The sequence below is a fragment of the Astyanax mexicanus genome, chromosome 3, assembly GCF_023375975.1.
Source record: "Astyanax mexicanus isolate ESR-SI-001 chromosome 3, AstMex3_surface, whole genome shotgun sequence".
In the NCBI taxonomy this organism is placed as follows: Eukaryota; Metazoa; Chordata; class Actinopteri; order Characiformes; family Acestrorhamphidae; genus Astyanax; species Astyanax mexicanus.
In genome coordinates, this window is record NC_064410.1 from 34,160,653 (window position 1) to 34,178,136 (window position 17,484).

Here is a 17,484-nt window from a genome sequence, read left to right on the forward strand (position 1 = left end):
TAGAAGAAAAAAATTAGTACAACACAAAACACATTTGGTTGCTGAACCAAATTTCAGTCTCTAAACTGATTTTTGTTGATTTCCACTAGTTTATCACTGATTTATTTTTCTAATAAACAAATATTTAAATGGGAACTCAAACTATTGTCCTTTATTCATTAGAGTTCCATAAATAAGAATAAAAATAACCTTAAGTGCCAAAAAGGTTCACTTCCTATGAGTCAAATCATTCTTAACTGTGAAGACATTTTATTCTAAGCTGTCTGGGGGCTTTTGATGGCAAATTTAGAATTAATTTACTGTGTGTTTTTTTTTAATTATTATTACATTACAATGATGTTTAAACAATTTTACAAGAAGGGTCATCCACAGTACGCACAAAACAGTGTACGGTTCACAAAATGTAACTTCTCACTCTTATTATTCACATATTGCAAGTTTAACACAGTTTTTCATTGTTAGGGCTCATTTAAGGTGTTTTTGTGTATTGTGAAAGTTTGCATTACACACAAAGCACTCATATGCACACATACAAACAACACAAACAAACAGTTACATCTACTAACTGTACCAGTCTGTGCCCCTCCCAGACACACCTCTCTCCATATCAGTCACTTAATAAAGGCCAGGCCAGGTATCTGCCTCTTCAGAAGATAAATTACTGTTCTCTCAGAGGACTCCCATTCACTTAAAACTCCCATAACCACCCCACATACTCCTCAGACCGCCACTGCTTCAGTCCAGCACTGAGCCGCAACTGCATCCTTTAAACCCTGAGAATTTTATCCGTTATCAGAGATTATTCCTAGAGTGCAGTTTTTTCAAGATGGAGCTCCGATTATCTTGGATTATCTTGATCTTCACAATCTTCATGATTTCAGGTAAACTGGTGATTTTTATTATTTATTTCTTATTTTGCTTTATTGATAGTGATATTCATTGAAACAAATTATATATATATATATATATATATATATATATATATATATATATGTACAGTCTAAAAAATAAGGGTGATTCGTAAGATTCTTTTGCACAACAGGAAACAATTTTACCAATTTTAAGAGTCTTTTTGTGGATTCAAGGGGAGTTCTTCTATAGAATTGCTCAGTGAATCCTATAAGGCACCTTTATTTTTAAAAGTGCATACAACATGCCCATGTTGTTCTCTGTGTGCACCTGCAGCTATCAGTTGTATTGTACTAAATCAGATATGAATCATCTGAATTATGATTGATGTAACAAATACAGTTTAAAAAAATAAAATGCAAAAAAACTGGGCCAAATATACCAAATCAATAACAAACCAAATGCTTTAATTATGTAGTTATTTTACAGTAATCAAAATATCCATTGTTTTCCACAGATATGTTTACATATCAGATATTATAACTATAAAACTACTGGATGATTTATTCTCTTAGGTTTTGCATTGCCAACAACTATTTAATAATAATAAAAAAAAAAACTGTTTACATTTTTACACAATTTGCTCTGATCGTGATCTAAAGATTGTATCTGCACAGTATTTGCCAAAATATCAATAGTAATTTCAATAAGTTTCATTTGAAATGACTTAACTTAATATTTGAGACTTTAAACACTGTGATGCCCAACACAAGCCTGAGTGAAGCCTGGAGGCCTAATTAAAAATGAGGATTTTGTTAGTGTGCTACTTAATCTCTGTGGATTATTTGTAAATGAACAGCCGTCACAGTGGGTACGGAAGTCAGTCAGATAGTGCTTATCATTTTGCCCTCTTTGCAGGATCTCCTGCAGCTGCTAGTCCAGCCAGAGCATTGGAAGCAACGACCACAGAAACTGTCCCTGAATATGCCTTTTACCTGTGCATTGAGGTCACCAACCGCATCTACAACAATTCCCTCAAAAATCAGAATTCAGCTGACTATAAAGCCATGTATGCAGATATTAGCGGAGTGGTGAGTACCTGTGTCAAAATTAATGAATAATTGAGTGTTAACTGCTTTTCTATTATTTTCAACATCCAGGGGATTGTACTAATGCTATATTAATATGCTTATTTAAAGCAAATATTTGTATTTTTGCTCTATTACATTTGCAAGAGAAAGAACAACAAATTGTTACATTTTTATTTAGGCATTCAAAGTATGTACAGCATATCTGTACATTTTCAATATTGCAAGCAAATCAAACATTTATTTAAATTCAGAAAATGTTAATTGAAAAAGCTCATAGCTAATCTAAACATTTATTTACGCAGTGATCAGAGACCCAATCTCTGCTGTTTTGATTGAGTTAGATTAAGTTAGAGTTTCTGTTTGTATAATTGAGCTACGCTATAATACAGAACCTGTGCTTTTACAATGGTACAAATTATTTTATTGTAATTAAATTTTGATGCAGCACCAACACTTTCCTCATATAACACTTTCTTCTCTTTTAATTGAGTTAAATTACGATTCTGAAATGAACACTCATTGTTGTAGTTCCCTGTTCTAAATGTAACTCTGCTGTGTTTTTACAGCTGGAGGTAATCTATAACTGCACTGAATGTGGCACATATGGAGCCTACCGGGGGATTGCAGAAATGACCTTCAGGTACCATCTTAGGACTTTACAGCTTTACTAAATACTAGTTGTTTAAGTTTTGGGTTACACAGTGTAAAATATTACAAATGTTTTAATAATACTTAAAATGAGTGCTAGTGTTAACATTTATTAATAAGATACTTGATGTTTTGAAACTGCTGATAAAACCTGTTTGAGAACAGTCTGGCCATTGTCCTATTATTTTACTAAGCACACTTTTGACATTTCTATATTTAACACTCATAGAAGCCTGCTACTGAACTTCTACAAAAATAAAAGGAACTGTTTATTTCAGCACAATCTTAAATGCAGAAAATAGCACATTTGGAGTGCACTCATGAAAAAGTATATCGATAATCTGTTAACAAGGTAGGATTAGCATTAGCTGGCTAGTTAGCTTTCATTTGCTAAGCACATCCAACAGTCTGGTAGCTCCGGAATGGCAACAGTTTAATTGTAATGAATAAACAGTAGAATTATTTGGAGAGGAATTAGTACCAAATTAAAAAGCAAACCCTGCTGTGGAAAAATGTAAATGCAATCCACAAAATGCATTGGTGTTTCTCAATAACATGCAGAATAAAAATAAAAACTACTATTACATTACATTCTCTTCTAAGACTTACTGACTTAACTTAGATAGTTAGGACCAGAGCTTAGACTTTTTTGATCAAGACCATTTTCTTGTGTGTCTAAAATCTTGCTCCAGACAAACAGTTTCTTGATTTACTTACTTTGCTCAAAATAATGTCCCACACCTGGCTTAGCCCCTCACCAAACACTTTTATAATAACAATTTTATAATAGATTTACAATAAAATACTTTTTCTTTCATTTCTGAAATAAAAGGGTGTCTGCCTTGCAACTTTTGACTTACCCTGTTCATTTCTAAAAATGGTCAACAGTCTATCATTACAGAAAAAGGCCTCATGCTTTTAGAACCACTAATACATTCTGATCTCCTCTTAAGAGGGGTTTAGTAATAAGAATTTAGAAACCATTTGTTAGATCTGCCAGACACACATTCACAAAAAAATCTTTAGAAGGATCTTTAGTTTAAGTTGAACGAGCAAACAAACTGCATATTAACCTTGTAACTGGTGAGGGTACTGCTTATTTAAGCATTTCCAAGTTTCCTTAAAAGCAGAAAAAGAAATACAATAAAACATACAGTATGGATTATTTATTTGTCTCATGTTGTAATATAAAGTGTGTGTCCACAAGGGAAGATAAAGCAGATAAAAAAAAAAAACAGGGACTTAAATTTCCTAGGGCTTAAATTGTATCTAATCCTGATTTCTAATATGATCCTTTTGGTCCTTTGTTTGGTGACAGCAATGGCTCTGTGATTGCAAACTGTACCATCGTGTTCCAGACTGTGTATATAAACGCTGTTTTGGTCAAGAGTCTTTTCGGCTTTAAACTCCCAGCCAACAACATGATCAATGGCCTTAACATCAGCCGTGAATACACACAAGGTAAGTGTCAACTGGGTGAACTACTATAGGAAAAAAAAAATCTTGTAACATCACAAATAATAAAATAATAACACCAATCTTTCCACAGATAAGGTCACACCTGTACCAGCTGCAGTACCAACCACCACCACACCTCTCCCGACCACAACCCGTACCACCAGACCAGCAACCACAACAACCACCCAAAATACAACCACAGCGACTTCAAAACCCCCCAACAACACCACAACCTCTTCAGCTCCATCCAGCACAACCACAGCCCACCCTAACACCACCACAACCACACAGCCTGCATCAAACTCCATCACCAGTCCCACAATACCCAACAATACCACAAAACCCTTTTCCAACACAACCACAAGCCACACATCAATCACCAGCCCCAGCACACCCAACAACACTTCCAAAACTACTATCACCAGTTCCAGCACACTCAGGAATACCACCACCCCCACACCCACCTCCAACTCCACATTCAACTCCACTACTAAAACCAGAAAAACCGAAGCCGTTAGAATTCCCACCACCGCTTCTCCAGTGAGTCCAGGTGGGGCTTACTACTATAGAGGAGTCCCAGGCTGGGCCATTGCTTTACTTGTACTGGCCTGCATCATCCTCCTGCTCCTCATCATCCTCCTCATCATCACGGTGAGCATGAGCTTTGCTTTCCTGAACTTGCAGTTCATTACATATCTACAGAAAATTAAATATGAAAAAAAAAACATAAAATTAATTTAGCTTCTTATGGATTGGGTTTTTAAAAGAGTTAACTGTTCTATCAAAAGAAGGTTTAGCTATTAATATAACTGCATTTGAATAAATATTGTCAAATTTTCTGTATATTTTTTTTACATTTATACATTTCATAAAATTTCAACCTTCGACTGATTACTCTATACTGTCAGCATGTATGACACCACGACTGAATTGCTTTAGATCTGAGTAACATATTCTTACTTTATGTATCTGTGTGTTTTTAGCTCTAGTGCAGAAATAAAATGTATTACAGAGAGACTTTGTCAGTGGCAAAAAAAATGCACTTTGGCAGAAAATGCTGCTGTATATGGAAATCTTAGCCTACTTAGCTAGCAGCATTAGCAACAACAGCTAAAAATGTTTATTTTTTGTTTCTGCTGTGGGTCAAAATGGCATAAACATGGCATTAAAAGACATGGGCAAGTCTTATAGAATGTTTCGCCTATGCAACAGTGGCTAGAATTGGAAGCTATGAGGTTAGCTTTGCTAGCCACCTAGCTAACTAGCTTTTAAACTCAGATTCTGTCCAAACTAGCCTGCAGTCACTATAAAAGAACCCTTTTTGAGGGCAGAACACAACTCATTCAGCTCAAGTAATACAACACAGTTCTTTTTGTATTTTTACTTTGGTAATAAATAAATGAATTCATTCTTTTTTTCTCTTCCTTTTTTTTGTAGCTCATCCGATGTTGCTGTTGGGATCCAGAGAGAGACCCAGAGCCAGAACCTTTACCCCCACTACCAGAGCAGCACACACCTTATGAGAGAAAAACTTTCAAAGAACCACTTTCTACCCCCAGCTACAGCCCCCAGACCCCACAAAAGAGCCCCATCCCCGCATCTCCATATGTAAGAGAGCCTCTTTAAATGCCAATATGTTCCTATGTAAAGTGACAGTCTATGGTAATGAGACATGATTCAGTGCATCACAAATGTATTTACTTCACCATTCAAGTTCAATAAAACTGCTAATAACAGTTGTAAACCCTTAATTTAAATGTTAAATACAATACAGCTCTGGATAATATAAGAGACCACTTAAAACAAGAGTCTGAATGAGTTTCTTTGATTTTTCCAAATTGAAAACCTCTGGAATATGATCAAGAGGAAGATGGATGATCACAAGCCATCAAACCAAGCTGAACTGCTTGAATTTTTGGACCAGGAGTGGCAAAAAGTTATCCAAAAGCAGTATGTAAGACTGGTGGAGGAGAACATGCCAAGATGCATGAAAACTGTGATTAAAAACCAGTGTTATTCCACTGAATATTGATTTCTGAATTCCTGTTATTTTGTGGTCTGAAAGCTCTGCATTTTTTTGTTATTTCAGTAATTTCTCATTTTTTGTAAATAAATGCTCTAAATATCAATATTTTTATTTGGAATTTGGGAGAAATGTTTTCCGTAGTATATAGAATAAAACCACAATATTCATTTTATTTAAACATATATATATATATATATATATATATATATATATATATATATATATATATATATATATATATATATATATATATATAGCAAAATCAGAGAAACTGATTCAGAAACTGAAAGGATTTCCTAATTTTTTCCAGAGCTGTATATGTATTGCTAACTTATCTGGGTTAATTGTATATGTCTGTTTTATGTTGACTAGGAGGATCCAACAAAGCCTAGAGTGAACCGAACAGGGATGTATGTGGTGAACCCAGAGAGCTGATGAAGAACAGCAGCACCACATGGTGAGAGGTGTGTGAGTTTGTTTCCTCTTACTTATATGAAAAACATCACTGACTGACAACAAAGGGCAAAGAACTACCAGCTCCACCTCTGGTGATTACTTTAAGGTTAAAAGCTTTCACTGTGGAACAATTATTGAGTTAGTGAGCAGAAAACATCTATTCAGTCTGAACAAACACTTCACAGAATAACAATACACAGCCATGAATTCCAGTCAGCTGGGTTGAGGCACATTAAGCAAAGCAATGCATTCAAAGAGGCTTTCACTTCTATTTGTCAAACACTTCTACCAGTACTGTTATACAGCCATTCTTCAATGCAGGCAAACAGATTGTGTTTGGCTTTAATTGAGGCAGGCTTAACGGTTGATTCTGTCTCTTTCCGCCCATAATAAATTCACTAAGCAGTCTCATGTGTCAAGTGCAGTGGGTCTGATTCAAAGCTATCACTGGGAGAGGCTTGCTATACATGAAAACTGATAACAGATCATGTTTAAAGGAGCTATACTAGAGCCGGAAACTACAGAAACACTTTCAGGCCATTTCCAGCCCTAGCCTAGAGTGTACCATTCAAATAGCCACATGGCTATGAAAACTAAAAAATGTAAATATTAAACTATATTAAAAAAAATAAAAGTTACAATATTAAAATTTGGTAATAGCAGAACGATTTTAAAATAAAGTACCTAAAAACATGAGTTAAAAAATATTGGTCTTTTTTTCTATAATTTGGTTTGGCGCAACGTCTACAGAGACAAGTCTGCATCTATGTGCCTTCTCCGAAACAATACTCCAAACCATTAAATGACTAATACCAGTGTCTTTATTTATTTTTGCAACATTATGTAATCAATTATGTCACACCTTCGGCTTAAATGTCACTAATTTGTTTCTGTAAACCCTTACCAATGCTATTAGAGTGAGAGAGCTGGGGATGGGCTAATGCAATCAGAACTCACCCTCAAACTCCATTCACGCAGCTCTGTATGACTCACATAATGACCACGCTGTCTAAATGACTCATTTTACAGCATCTGTACAAGTGTGATCTGGCAGACTGCATTAGCAGATGTCAGTACTGAAAAAGTCTCATGATAGCTGCACTTTTTAAAATAAAGATGCCAAAAAGATTTTTTAGAGTGAGGCCATAGAATCTCTTCTGGATCTGTACATATCCTTTTTTAGTGGACTTTAATTTCATGTATAGTAATGAACACATTTTCATATTTTCTCTATCAGATTCCTGTGGATTGTAAAAACATTGTGGATGCCCGTTACTCTTTGACACATCCTTCCAAACACCACTGCCCCAGGGCAATGAAAAAGGGACTTCACGTGGAACTGTGAGAAAAAACGTGCAAACCCTTTGGAGCTATATGGAGTTCTGCAGCAATGATTCCTAAAATGTAACCTGATTTTTTTTTGTTAACCAAACACTTTTATTAAAAAATGTATAATTAGTCAAGGCTATTGATGGAAAAGTATTTTAACTTATTTTTTTTTAATTAACCAATTGTTCTCCATAGTCTCTGCAGAAATGTCTAATGCTCTAATATTTTACTCTGTAACACTACCTCCACCATGTTTCACGGCTTAGTGTGCAGGATTTATTTTTTCATATGTAACAGTAAACAATTAGCACAAGTTCAACTTCTGTTTAATCCATATGAAGAACACTGTCCCTGATAAGCATCCAGGTAATTCTTAGTAAACTTAGTAAAAATACTCTTCTGAAATTGTTTAGCTGTTGGAAATGTCTATTTATGCGACAGATCATTTAAAACACACTTGAATTAATCTGGATACTCAGTTTGATTTGTATTTTCAATCTGTGAAATGCGACTGCAATTACTTTTGGTGAAGATCAGATTTTAGGAGTCATTTATGCAGCAATGGAAAGAGGTTTGAGTTTGATGTGTAAGTTTTGTATTATTAAAAGATGGTTTATACTATTTATTACTAAAGTATTTGATACGTGAAAACATCCAAAAACATTTTATCCCAATTGTGAACATTGATTCCAAATAATCAAATCACGTAAATTAATTGAGCAGCCCATTAAAGTCACATGACTTCTTCTGTAAATGTGTTTAGGTTAAAATTAAAGACAAAACTTGTTTGGACCTGCTAATGTATGAAATTTTATTAAAGTATTTAAATTAATATTAAACGTGTTGGACATGAAGGACAAAGTGCTGTAAGGAACTTCCCACATGTTTTAAACAGGGTACACTGACATTTATGTATATGAAAAAAAATAATAATAATAATGTTAGCTTTTTAAGGATGTTTTTACAAAGTGCTCCCTATTTATATACTGTCAGTACATTCTAATTTTGAGATTTGTGGTAATGTTAGTTTGGGGACTTCTTCCACTATACTTTCGATATATATATATATATATATATGCACACTGATGGTGTGTTTTTTAATTGCAATTGTAAACTAAAATTTTATTTTATATATGTCATGTTTATGTTAACTCTGTGCATTTGTAGTGTCTGTGGGGAAATAAAAAATATTTTGGGATAAAAAACTGTGTCCTTTCAATTGCAAATATAATATTGCTGTTTGTGTTAAATGACGTAAAGCTTTACTCTGTGCTTTACTAGGTATAGATCTTTATGCAAAGGTTTTGAAGGTAAAATTTTCGTACACAGATTTACACTGTGACAGGTTATACTGCAAATGTGTATGGACACCCCTTTTAATGGTTGCATTCTACTAGTTTAGATTACACCCATTGCTGACACATATGAGCAAATTTAGTTTTTTGGATTTTTACTGGACCAATCTGTTTCTTTGTTGGACAGCAGCAAAACACACACACAGCTTTTCTAATCCTTGGAGATAATACAAATGAACTTATTGGCTAGTGAGTATAAAGCCCCCAGCACTGATCTGTGGAGCTGTGAAACTGTGGTCCCCCATCCAATGGAATGATGGTCCCTAATTCAATACTTTTGGGATGAGCTAAAGAGAGTTGGGGTGAGGTGGTTAGGGTGGTGATCATCCAAAATACTGACCTCACTAATGCTCTTCTAATGCATTCAAATTCTCACAGCAAAAGCTCCAAAATAGAGTATATAGTCTTCCCTATACAATAGAGACAGTTACTCCAACAAAAGCAGGATACACTTGTGATGAATAACTTTGAGGTAACAATGAATGAACAGGTGTCTTAATACTTTTCTCCATTTAGTGCATTAAGGCAAGGTTGAAAGCTGTGGCACACTCTCCTATCACACACTTGTATTTTGAGTCATCTGTATACTTTAGGATGATTCATATATTAAAGCCAGTGTATGTAAATACTAACTTTGGTGTTAATAAGTATTACAACAGTTCCATTAATGGGGCAATGGTGTCTCAGTGGTTAGAGCACCAGGTTATTATGTAAGCTGCCACTATTGGGCCCTTGAGCAAGGGAATATTGAACCCACAACCCTGTTATTGACGGCCTGGTGCTCTAACCACTGAGCCACCACTGCATCAAGGGGTGGACATTGGGTAAATGGGAGGTAGTTGGTCCTGCTGTCGACTACAGAGAACACTGAATACAATCTGTGGTTTGAAAGGGTTATAATAACCATACATTTCTGAGATCTTACAAAAATGAAGTTAAGAATCTCAAAACACTGATCACTTGCTCCTTGTTATAAATGTGAATGCCTTGATGTTTGACAATTTTGAAAGAAAATGCCACACCCCCACAATTAAGGCCTCAATGGACAGCCCAGAATATTCTTTTGACAGTATAGTAGGATTTAAACAGATGACTTGAATGAACCCAGCAAAATATTGCGTCCTTACCTTTTCTAAAAGTTTATATATACTTTTTGAAAGAAATGGACATAAAAAAAAAAAAAAATTATTATTTTCCTTCCACTATTGCCTCCAATTAATCCAATTATCAGGACCTAGCTCTCTTCTTATCATACAGTTCCACTGGTAAAGGGAGACTAAAAAGCTGCACGTGTTTCCTCCAAGTCACATGAAGTGCTACTTGGGAGCCACTGTACATTTTCATATTCTAGGAAACATTCAGGACAATAAAAAACAATAACTATGATAACTGGTTGTTTAGGTTGTACGTTCTAATTAGATATATGAGGTTATGAAACTAATCCAATGTCATCGATCAAAAAATGTATGCTTGGTTGTCAACCTGAACAAATCCAGTGTAAAAACCTTTGGCGCCTCTAAACACCTAACAGATAAGCACAAAAACACTCGCACGTGCTGAACTTTTGGCACTGTGGAACCCCTTGTTCTTTAAAATACATTGCACAATGCATTATATCAGCTGTAGCAAGATTAATGCAGTTTAAATAACCATAGAATAAAAACCTAGGTTCACACCCTCATATGTTCCTGCACCTCAACTTATCTTTGCTTCCTGCCTGTCACATCCAGTCTGACATTAAATTAACCGAATGGAATTCCACTTGAAATATTGGTAAAGAACTTGAATTGAATTCAGCTTGAAGTCAATTCAGATGTGAAAAGTCATCAAAAAATCTGTAATCTTATCCTTATCTGAAGGATAATCTATTTCCTGGCTTTGTGACCAAAGAAAAATATTGTGTGTATCAAAAAGCATGCGACCTGACAGCCAAAAACGTTTTATGCATTATGTAAAATACTTAAAGTCTTTGGGCTGCACCAATGAAATCACTGCTTTGAAACTATTGCATAATAAAACCATTTAAAACATGTGCACAATTACGAGAGCACTATTTTTTTTATGTCCATATGGTGAATCACATGTACAACCACTGCAAGCATTATCAGTTACTACAAACAATTACTTCTCCATAGTGAGGCATATGGTCATTCCTTGATAAGCATCATTTACATTGTGATTAATAAGCTCTCCACTGAAGAACGGATAACAATGAAGACTAAAAGGTCAAGCACACAATAGTAGGTGTAACCAAACACTGTCCTCAACAGTTACCAAGGAAAATGTTTCTCACAAATTCTCCCACAGGTGGTGAAGATATTATAAAGTCGTAAATACAAATCAGCAGGATTCAATAACAGCTGTACAGCTGACCAATTCACAGAGAACCTTCCACAACTTCAGTTACAGAATCATAGGTCTAGTAATAAAAAGTTATAGCTAGGAGTTCAACAATTTATTAATATAATTATATGTATATTATTGGAAATACAAGTACAGTAATATTACCTATAATCCAACAAGCAAATACATCTAGTAGATTTGGTGAACTAAAATATTGTTAGGAAATAAGAGATTGCTTTGGTAGAATATGCAATGATTGGTATCTGGGTTTAGTTGGATTCATTCATTCAGCAGGTTTAGCAGACGACACTCTATTTAATACCTATGGCATGAGATTGAACGCCAAAACACCACTAAACACCAGGAATGAGTTTTAAGCCACTTTAAACAACGTTTAGCTGTGGTTATAAAGTATAATGACTTAACCTTTGATATTTGCTAATGTTATGGAGCCTTGTTGAGTAACTTACATCTGGAACTACTTGGAGTAATCAGGCTCAATTGAACTCCATTAGAATTAGGTGGAGTGGTTTTATTGGTCCAGACCAGAGACTGTAAAAAAAGATGGACGCTGTGTCGCCGTTCCCATTCATTCAGTGAAAATGAAGCCAAAATCTTCCGCCATGTTGGCGATCCTGAAACCCGAGTCTGCACAGTAGAGACCAGAGGAGGGAGAAAGACTGTGGAGAGACAGCCTACTCATTTAAATAAACTCGCCCCTGAGGGCTGCCTCGCAGTCACAGGCTGCAGAGCTGAGCCGACGGTCTGTTATTGGTCTCGCCCATAGACTGTATATAGCTGGACAGAGCATCGTCTCTCAAAAGTGAAGCCACCACAGGTCGGGCGCCCCCTGCTGTTCGGCTGCAGAAAGCTGTGTAACTCCACCCATCCCCATAGGTTTCAATGGCAAAACAGACAACTTTTAATCACGTTTTTTTCTAATATACTGTAATTCTACCTCCATTATTTAAATGCAGCAGCTAGTGTAACCTCTGCTTATATTGTCAAATTTTTATATTCTCACAGAGTTCGTTTTTTAAAACGTTATTCAGCTCTATTAAAAAAAGGTGTGGTTATGGTAAAAGGGCTGGTTATGGGCGGGACCAATAACAGACCGTCAGCTCCGCTCCGCCCCGCTCTGCAGTCTGTGACTGCGAGGCAGCCCTCAGGGGCGGAGTTATTTAAATGAGTAGGAGCTTTCCACAGCCTTTCTCCCTACTCTGGTCTCTACTGCGCAGACTCTGGTCTCTGAATCGCCAAAATGGCGGAAGATTTTGGCTTCATTTTCATTGAATGAATGGGAACGGCGACACGGCGTCCATCTTTTTTACAGTCTATGGTCTCGCCCATAACCAGCCCTTTTACAATGACCACACCTTTTTAAATAGAGCTGAATAACGTTTTAAAAAACGAATTCTGGGGGGATATAAAAATTTGACAATATAAGCAGAGGTTACACTAGCTGTTGCATTTAAATAAAGGAAGTAGAATTACAGTATATTAGAAAAAACGTGATTGAAAGTTGTCTGTTTTGTCATTGAAACCTATATAGGGATGGTGGGGTTACACAGCTTTCTGCAGCCGAACAGCAGGGGGCGCCCGACCTGTGGTGGCTTCACTTCTGAAAGACGATGCTCTGTCCAGCTATATACAGTCTATGGTCCAGACCTACCATATTTTCAAGCGAGCACTGGATGTTAATCTACACAGAGAGTAAAGCACTTCTGTGAGTAAAGCACTTCTGTTTATTTACTGTAAGCTTAGAATTCCAGTATTTTGTCTAAGGGTGGATTTTCAGTGAAGTTTCTCTAGGTTGGGTGCAGCAGTATTAGCTGCTAACTGCAGCACTAGTGAACGTAAATGCTCCAGATAGAGCTAATTTACACTGAGGAACCCTGAGTGTTCCGTAATCCAGGGCGCTATCAACTAACGGTTCGTCTTGCTGTAAATGCTGAGACTACAGTCAGATATACTCATCTCTAAACACAGAACGAGCTAGCACTTAGCATGGTTAGTGGCTAATGCTTAAAACACAGTTCTTCAGCGGAGTGGCTTTACTGCTCCTTAATACCTGACCAGTAGAATTCAGCACAGTGCATTATATTTAAGGAGGTTTTTTAAAAACAAAAAAGTCTACAGTGCTAAGCTCAAGTTTCTTTTATACAGCAGCTTACCTTTACTGTTAATACAGTTGACCTGTGTTTTGGTCAGTCAGCTGAAATGAAAAAAGTCTGTGGGTTTTAAAGCTTACAGACAATATACAGTATGTAATATCCAGGTAATTTTAATCTCCCTAAAATAGTATCCCAGCTAACTAGTTGTAGACAGGTCGCATTAATCATTACTTTTAACAGATGATAATCACTCTAAAGTATCTTGCTTAGCTCGCCAGGAGGCGCTTTCCTCATTTTACTTCTGCTTTCAATTCTCCAAATTATATACAAGAAAAACAAGTAATTAGAACCGTTATTAATCTTATTTTTGTAATAAAACTTTTTATAAAGTACACACCTCCTTGTCCGTTTTATCAGCTCTACTTAGGAGCATTATGCAGGTCTATAATTACGGTTAAAAGTTAGTATACGTCAGTCCCAGAGTTTTCTCAATGGGCATATGGCGTAAATACATGCGTAGACTGGACTTCTCGGCCTACAAGTTAACAGATCAAGTTCACGTTAATGAGTGGTGATGTAACGAAACTGAAATGAGTGATTAATTTAGTGATTAATCAGAGTAGCAAAGATAAGAGGGGATGAATGTAGAAGAAATGAACGATACAAATTAAAAGCATTTCCGTTATATTCAAATTTTATTCTAAGGTTAGATATATTTTAACCGAACTGTTCAGTCTCTTTTCAGTACATGACAAAATACTGTAAGCCCAGTTAAAATGAACTGATTATGTAATCGAAAGTATGATAATGATGGAGTACAGCCATATTACCCACCAGGTAAAGTGTGATTTCAAAGAAGATCTAATAAAATAAAAACTAAAAGTGTATATATTCAAATACATACTGAAATAAAAGTGTACCCCATGAAGTCTGTAACATTTGCACAATATTTGCAAGATATTTAGTTTTAAGTTTCTAGTCCTGAATATATAAAACCTATGTGGATGTATAAAAGACTTTTTAAAATTTGAATTTAAAAGCCGTTTGACCAGTGGTAGGATGGTCCCCCCTTAAATGTGAGTCTTGGTCCTCCCAAGGTTTCTTCCTCCTCCTGCAGCTCTGAGGGAGTTTTTCCTTGCCTCCGCGCTCACTGGGGGTTCTGTATTCTGTATTTTCTATGTTTAATGTTTTGCCTGATTCTTTGTCCTGTAATCATGTTTCTGTAAAGCTGCTTTGTGCCAACACCTGTTGTAAAAAGCGCTATACAAATACATTTGATTTGATTTTTACTTTGAGGTGTAGGTTAAGTTTAGGGTTAAATTGAGGTGTTAAGTTACTTAGTGTTATATTTAGATAAAGGTTGAGGTGTAGGTTAAGTTTAGGTTTAAAATAAGATTTTAAGTTTTAAGTTGAGGCTTAAAAAAGAAAGAAAGAAAGAAAGAAAGAAAGAAAGAAAGAACAAATGTAACTTTTAATAAAATATAAAGCAAAAAATATTTCATTTGACAAAAGTGCTTCCAAACTCAACAACCAAACTCATTAATCATGGTATTATGAGATAAATGTTCTGGCAAAGCTAAAAGGGGCTGGGCCTGCTTCTATCTTTAGCAACGTTTTGCGTCACAAGATAATTATTTGAGGATAATTATTCATCCACATTTAGCTTTAAACGGACATATCTAAAAAAGGAATGCTGGGGGGGGGGGGGGGGGGTTCTCACACACACATACTCACTTCATCAGTAGAGACAAATACTAAAACCCCCTAATAATGAATTATTCTTTTTTTTTTTTCTTTTTTTTTAAATAAAAGTTAATAAACACAAATTATTTGTTTATCATTTGGGGACGGAAATGTATTTACACAAAAACTAAAATTGCCCTTCTTCTAATGTTTGGTCCTTACTAAGACAACAAACCATGTATCCATTCTAAAAGTGTGGCTTTTTTGTCTCATCAGTCAACTCTGTTCAATATATTTTACATTTTTTAATTACTGAAACATTTTTACATACAATACATAATAAAAAAAACATGTACAAACTGTGACTGTATAAAAAAATAACTGTAAATAGAGTAAACAAAAAAAAAACCATTAAAATAAAACCAAATTATTTAATGTAAAATGTAATGTGTAATATATAGCTTAGGTAATTGAGTCATTTAGTTACATTTTGGTGTATAAATTCTGAGCAAGGCAACCATATACTGTATGTAATGTTCTAGCATAATCCACACAAATAGAGACTCAGAAAGAGAACAAGAAATTCAGACAAAGATTTTCTGAAGAGCTTTGAAATGAGCCAATCAGTGTTCTGTCTGATTATGTTATAAGTGTGTGATGTGTGATTGGAGAGAGCATGTGCGTCAGTGTTTTATCAGTCCTCTGCTTATCAGTATGGCCTGCCTATATAAAAGACATACAAACCAAAATAGGGCTATTGGAGCAAAAGCCCAGTCAGAATTAGGGTTTTGGGCTAAGGGGCAGATTTAGAGCTTTATGATATTTATTAAGCTTTATGATATTTATGATATTATGATATTTATTATGTTAAATGTCCCCACAGCTTTGGAAATGGAATGTCCCATCCCTCTATCAGGATTCACTTAAGGATCAATAATTTATGTCAGCTTGCAGATACCAAGCTGGTTACTGTCCAACCTCACTCACAAGATAACACCTCAAAACGTATACAAGTGTGGGCACTCTTAAGCTGTTTCCTAAACTAACACTTCATCATTAAGTTACAAAGTGCTACAACCAATATTGTGATGATTAATAATTATTGATATATAATATGACTAGTATTTGGTTTGAATATTTTCACTATTGGTTATAGTTCTGAAGAGTGCTCACTATTTTCATCCTTTAGAAATGTCTTCATAAAACTCATTTTCTGAAAGAAATGGTATATATGGTAAAATATGTAGTCATAATATGTTCACATTCTCTACTGACAAGAAACTAAAGCATACTTACCCCTTATTTACTGAATTTAACATATTGCAAAAACGTATTATTTTTCAATATTTAAAATTTCAGCAGAATTTTGTCTAAAATGTACAAAATGCCATTGTTTTTTTTCCCCTGTTGATTGCTTTTTTTTTCAATTATTTGAACATGGATGCTCAAAAACCTAAATTCTTTGACAATTTTTGCCATTTTTACTTTTTTATATAATTTTAATATGTCAGTTTTTCTATACTTTGATTAACAGACAAGAAAAAATGCCCCAAATGTATGTGAATTAAAGCTTTTCACTCTTCCTTCTCCTGCAAAGTTGCTATCCTGGAGATTCGTATACACATAGCTCAGAATACTGTGTTTTTACATTAGAATGTTGTTTTATGGGTCAACACTTATTATAATTGACGAGATACACAATGTTTCTTCACATTCACACTGTTACTCCAGTTACATCTGCTGCCATCTAGTGCAAAAAAAAAATACAGTGCAACAATTCTCAAATGACATTAATGGCACAATACAGAATGTGAAATTGAAAGAATAAAATGAAATTTAAAAACTGAGACAGTGACAGGAGTGTAAAAAACTACAAGACAAAGTGAAGGAGTGTCACACTGCACCCTCCTCTGATCTAAAACACTGTAGTCTGTAGTTCTGTGGTCTATATAGGGACTGTGGTGGCTCTGGTTCTGACATATTGAACTGGTTAAAAATTAAAACATGCTTTGAGTGTCCACAAAAATGTCAAGATAATACACTTAAGTATTTATTTTCTGTAATAAAAAACCCAGCTGTATGTGTAGCAAACAAACAGGATATGATGATGATGATGCTGTTACAGTTCCACA

The 17,484-nt window shown here is 35.2% G+C and overlaps 1 protein-coding gene across 1 annotated transcript; it reads left to right on the plus strand.

Annotated features, from left to right (window-relative positions):
* The first annotated feature begins 760 nt into the window (after nucleotides 1-760).
* Nucleotides 761-7,992, plus strand: si:dkeyp-92c9.4 (mucin-2). Its single transcript, XM_022683424.2, has 8 exons — nucleotides 761-881; nucleotides 1,768-1,940; nucleotides 2,507-2,580; nucleotides 3,907-4,049; nucleotides 4,138-4,697; nucleotides 5,484-5,654; nucleotides 6,445-6,536; nucleotides 7,766-7,992. The coding sequence occupies exons 1-7, from the start codon at nucleotides 827-829 to the stop codon at nucleotides 6,505-6,507; spliced, it is 1,239 nt and encodes a 412-aa protein (XP_022539145.2). The 5' UTR covers nucleotides 761-826; the 3' UTR covers nucleotides 6,508-6,536; nucleotides 7,766-7,992.
* The last annotated feature ends 9,492 nt before the right edge of the window (nucleotides 7,993-17,484 follow it).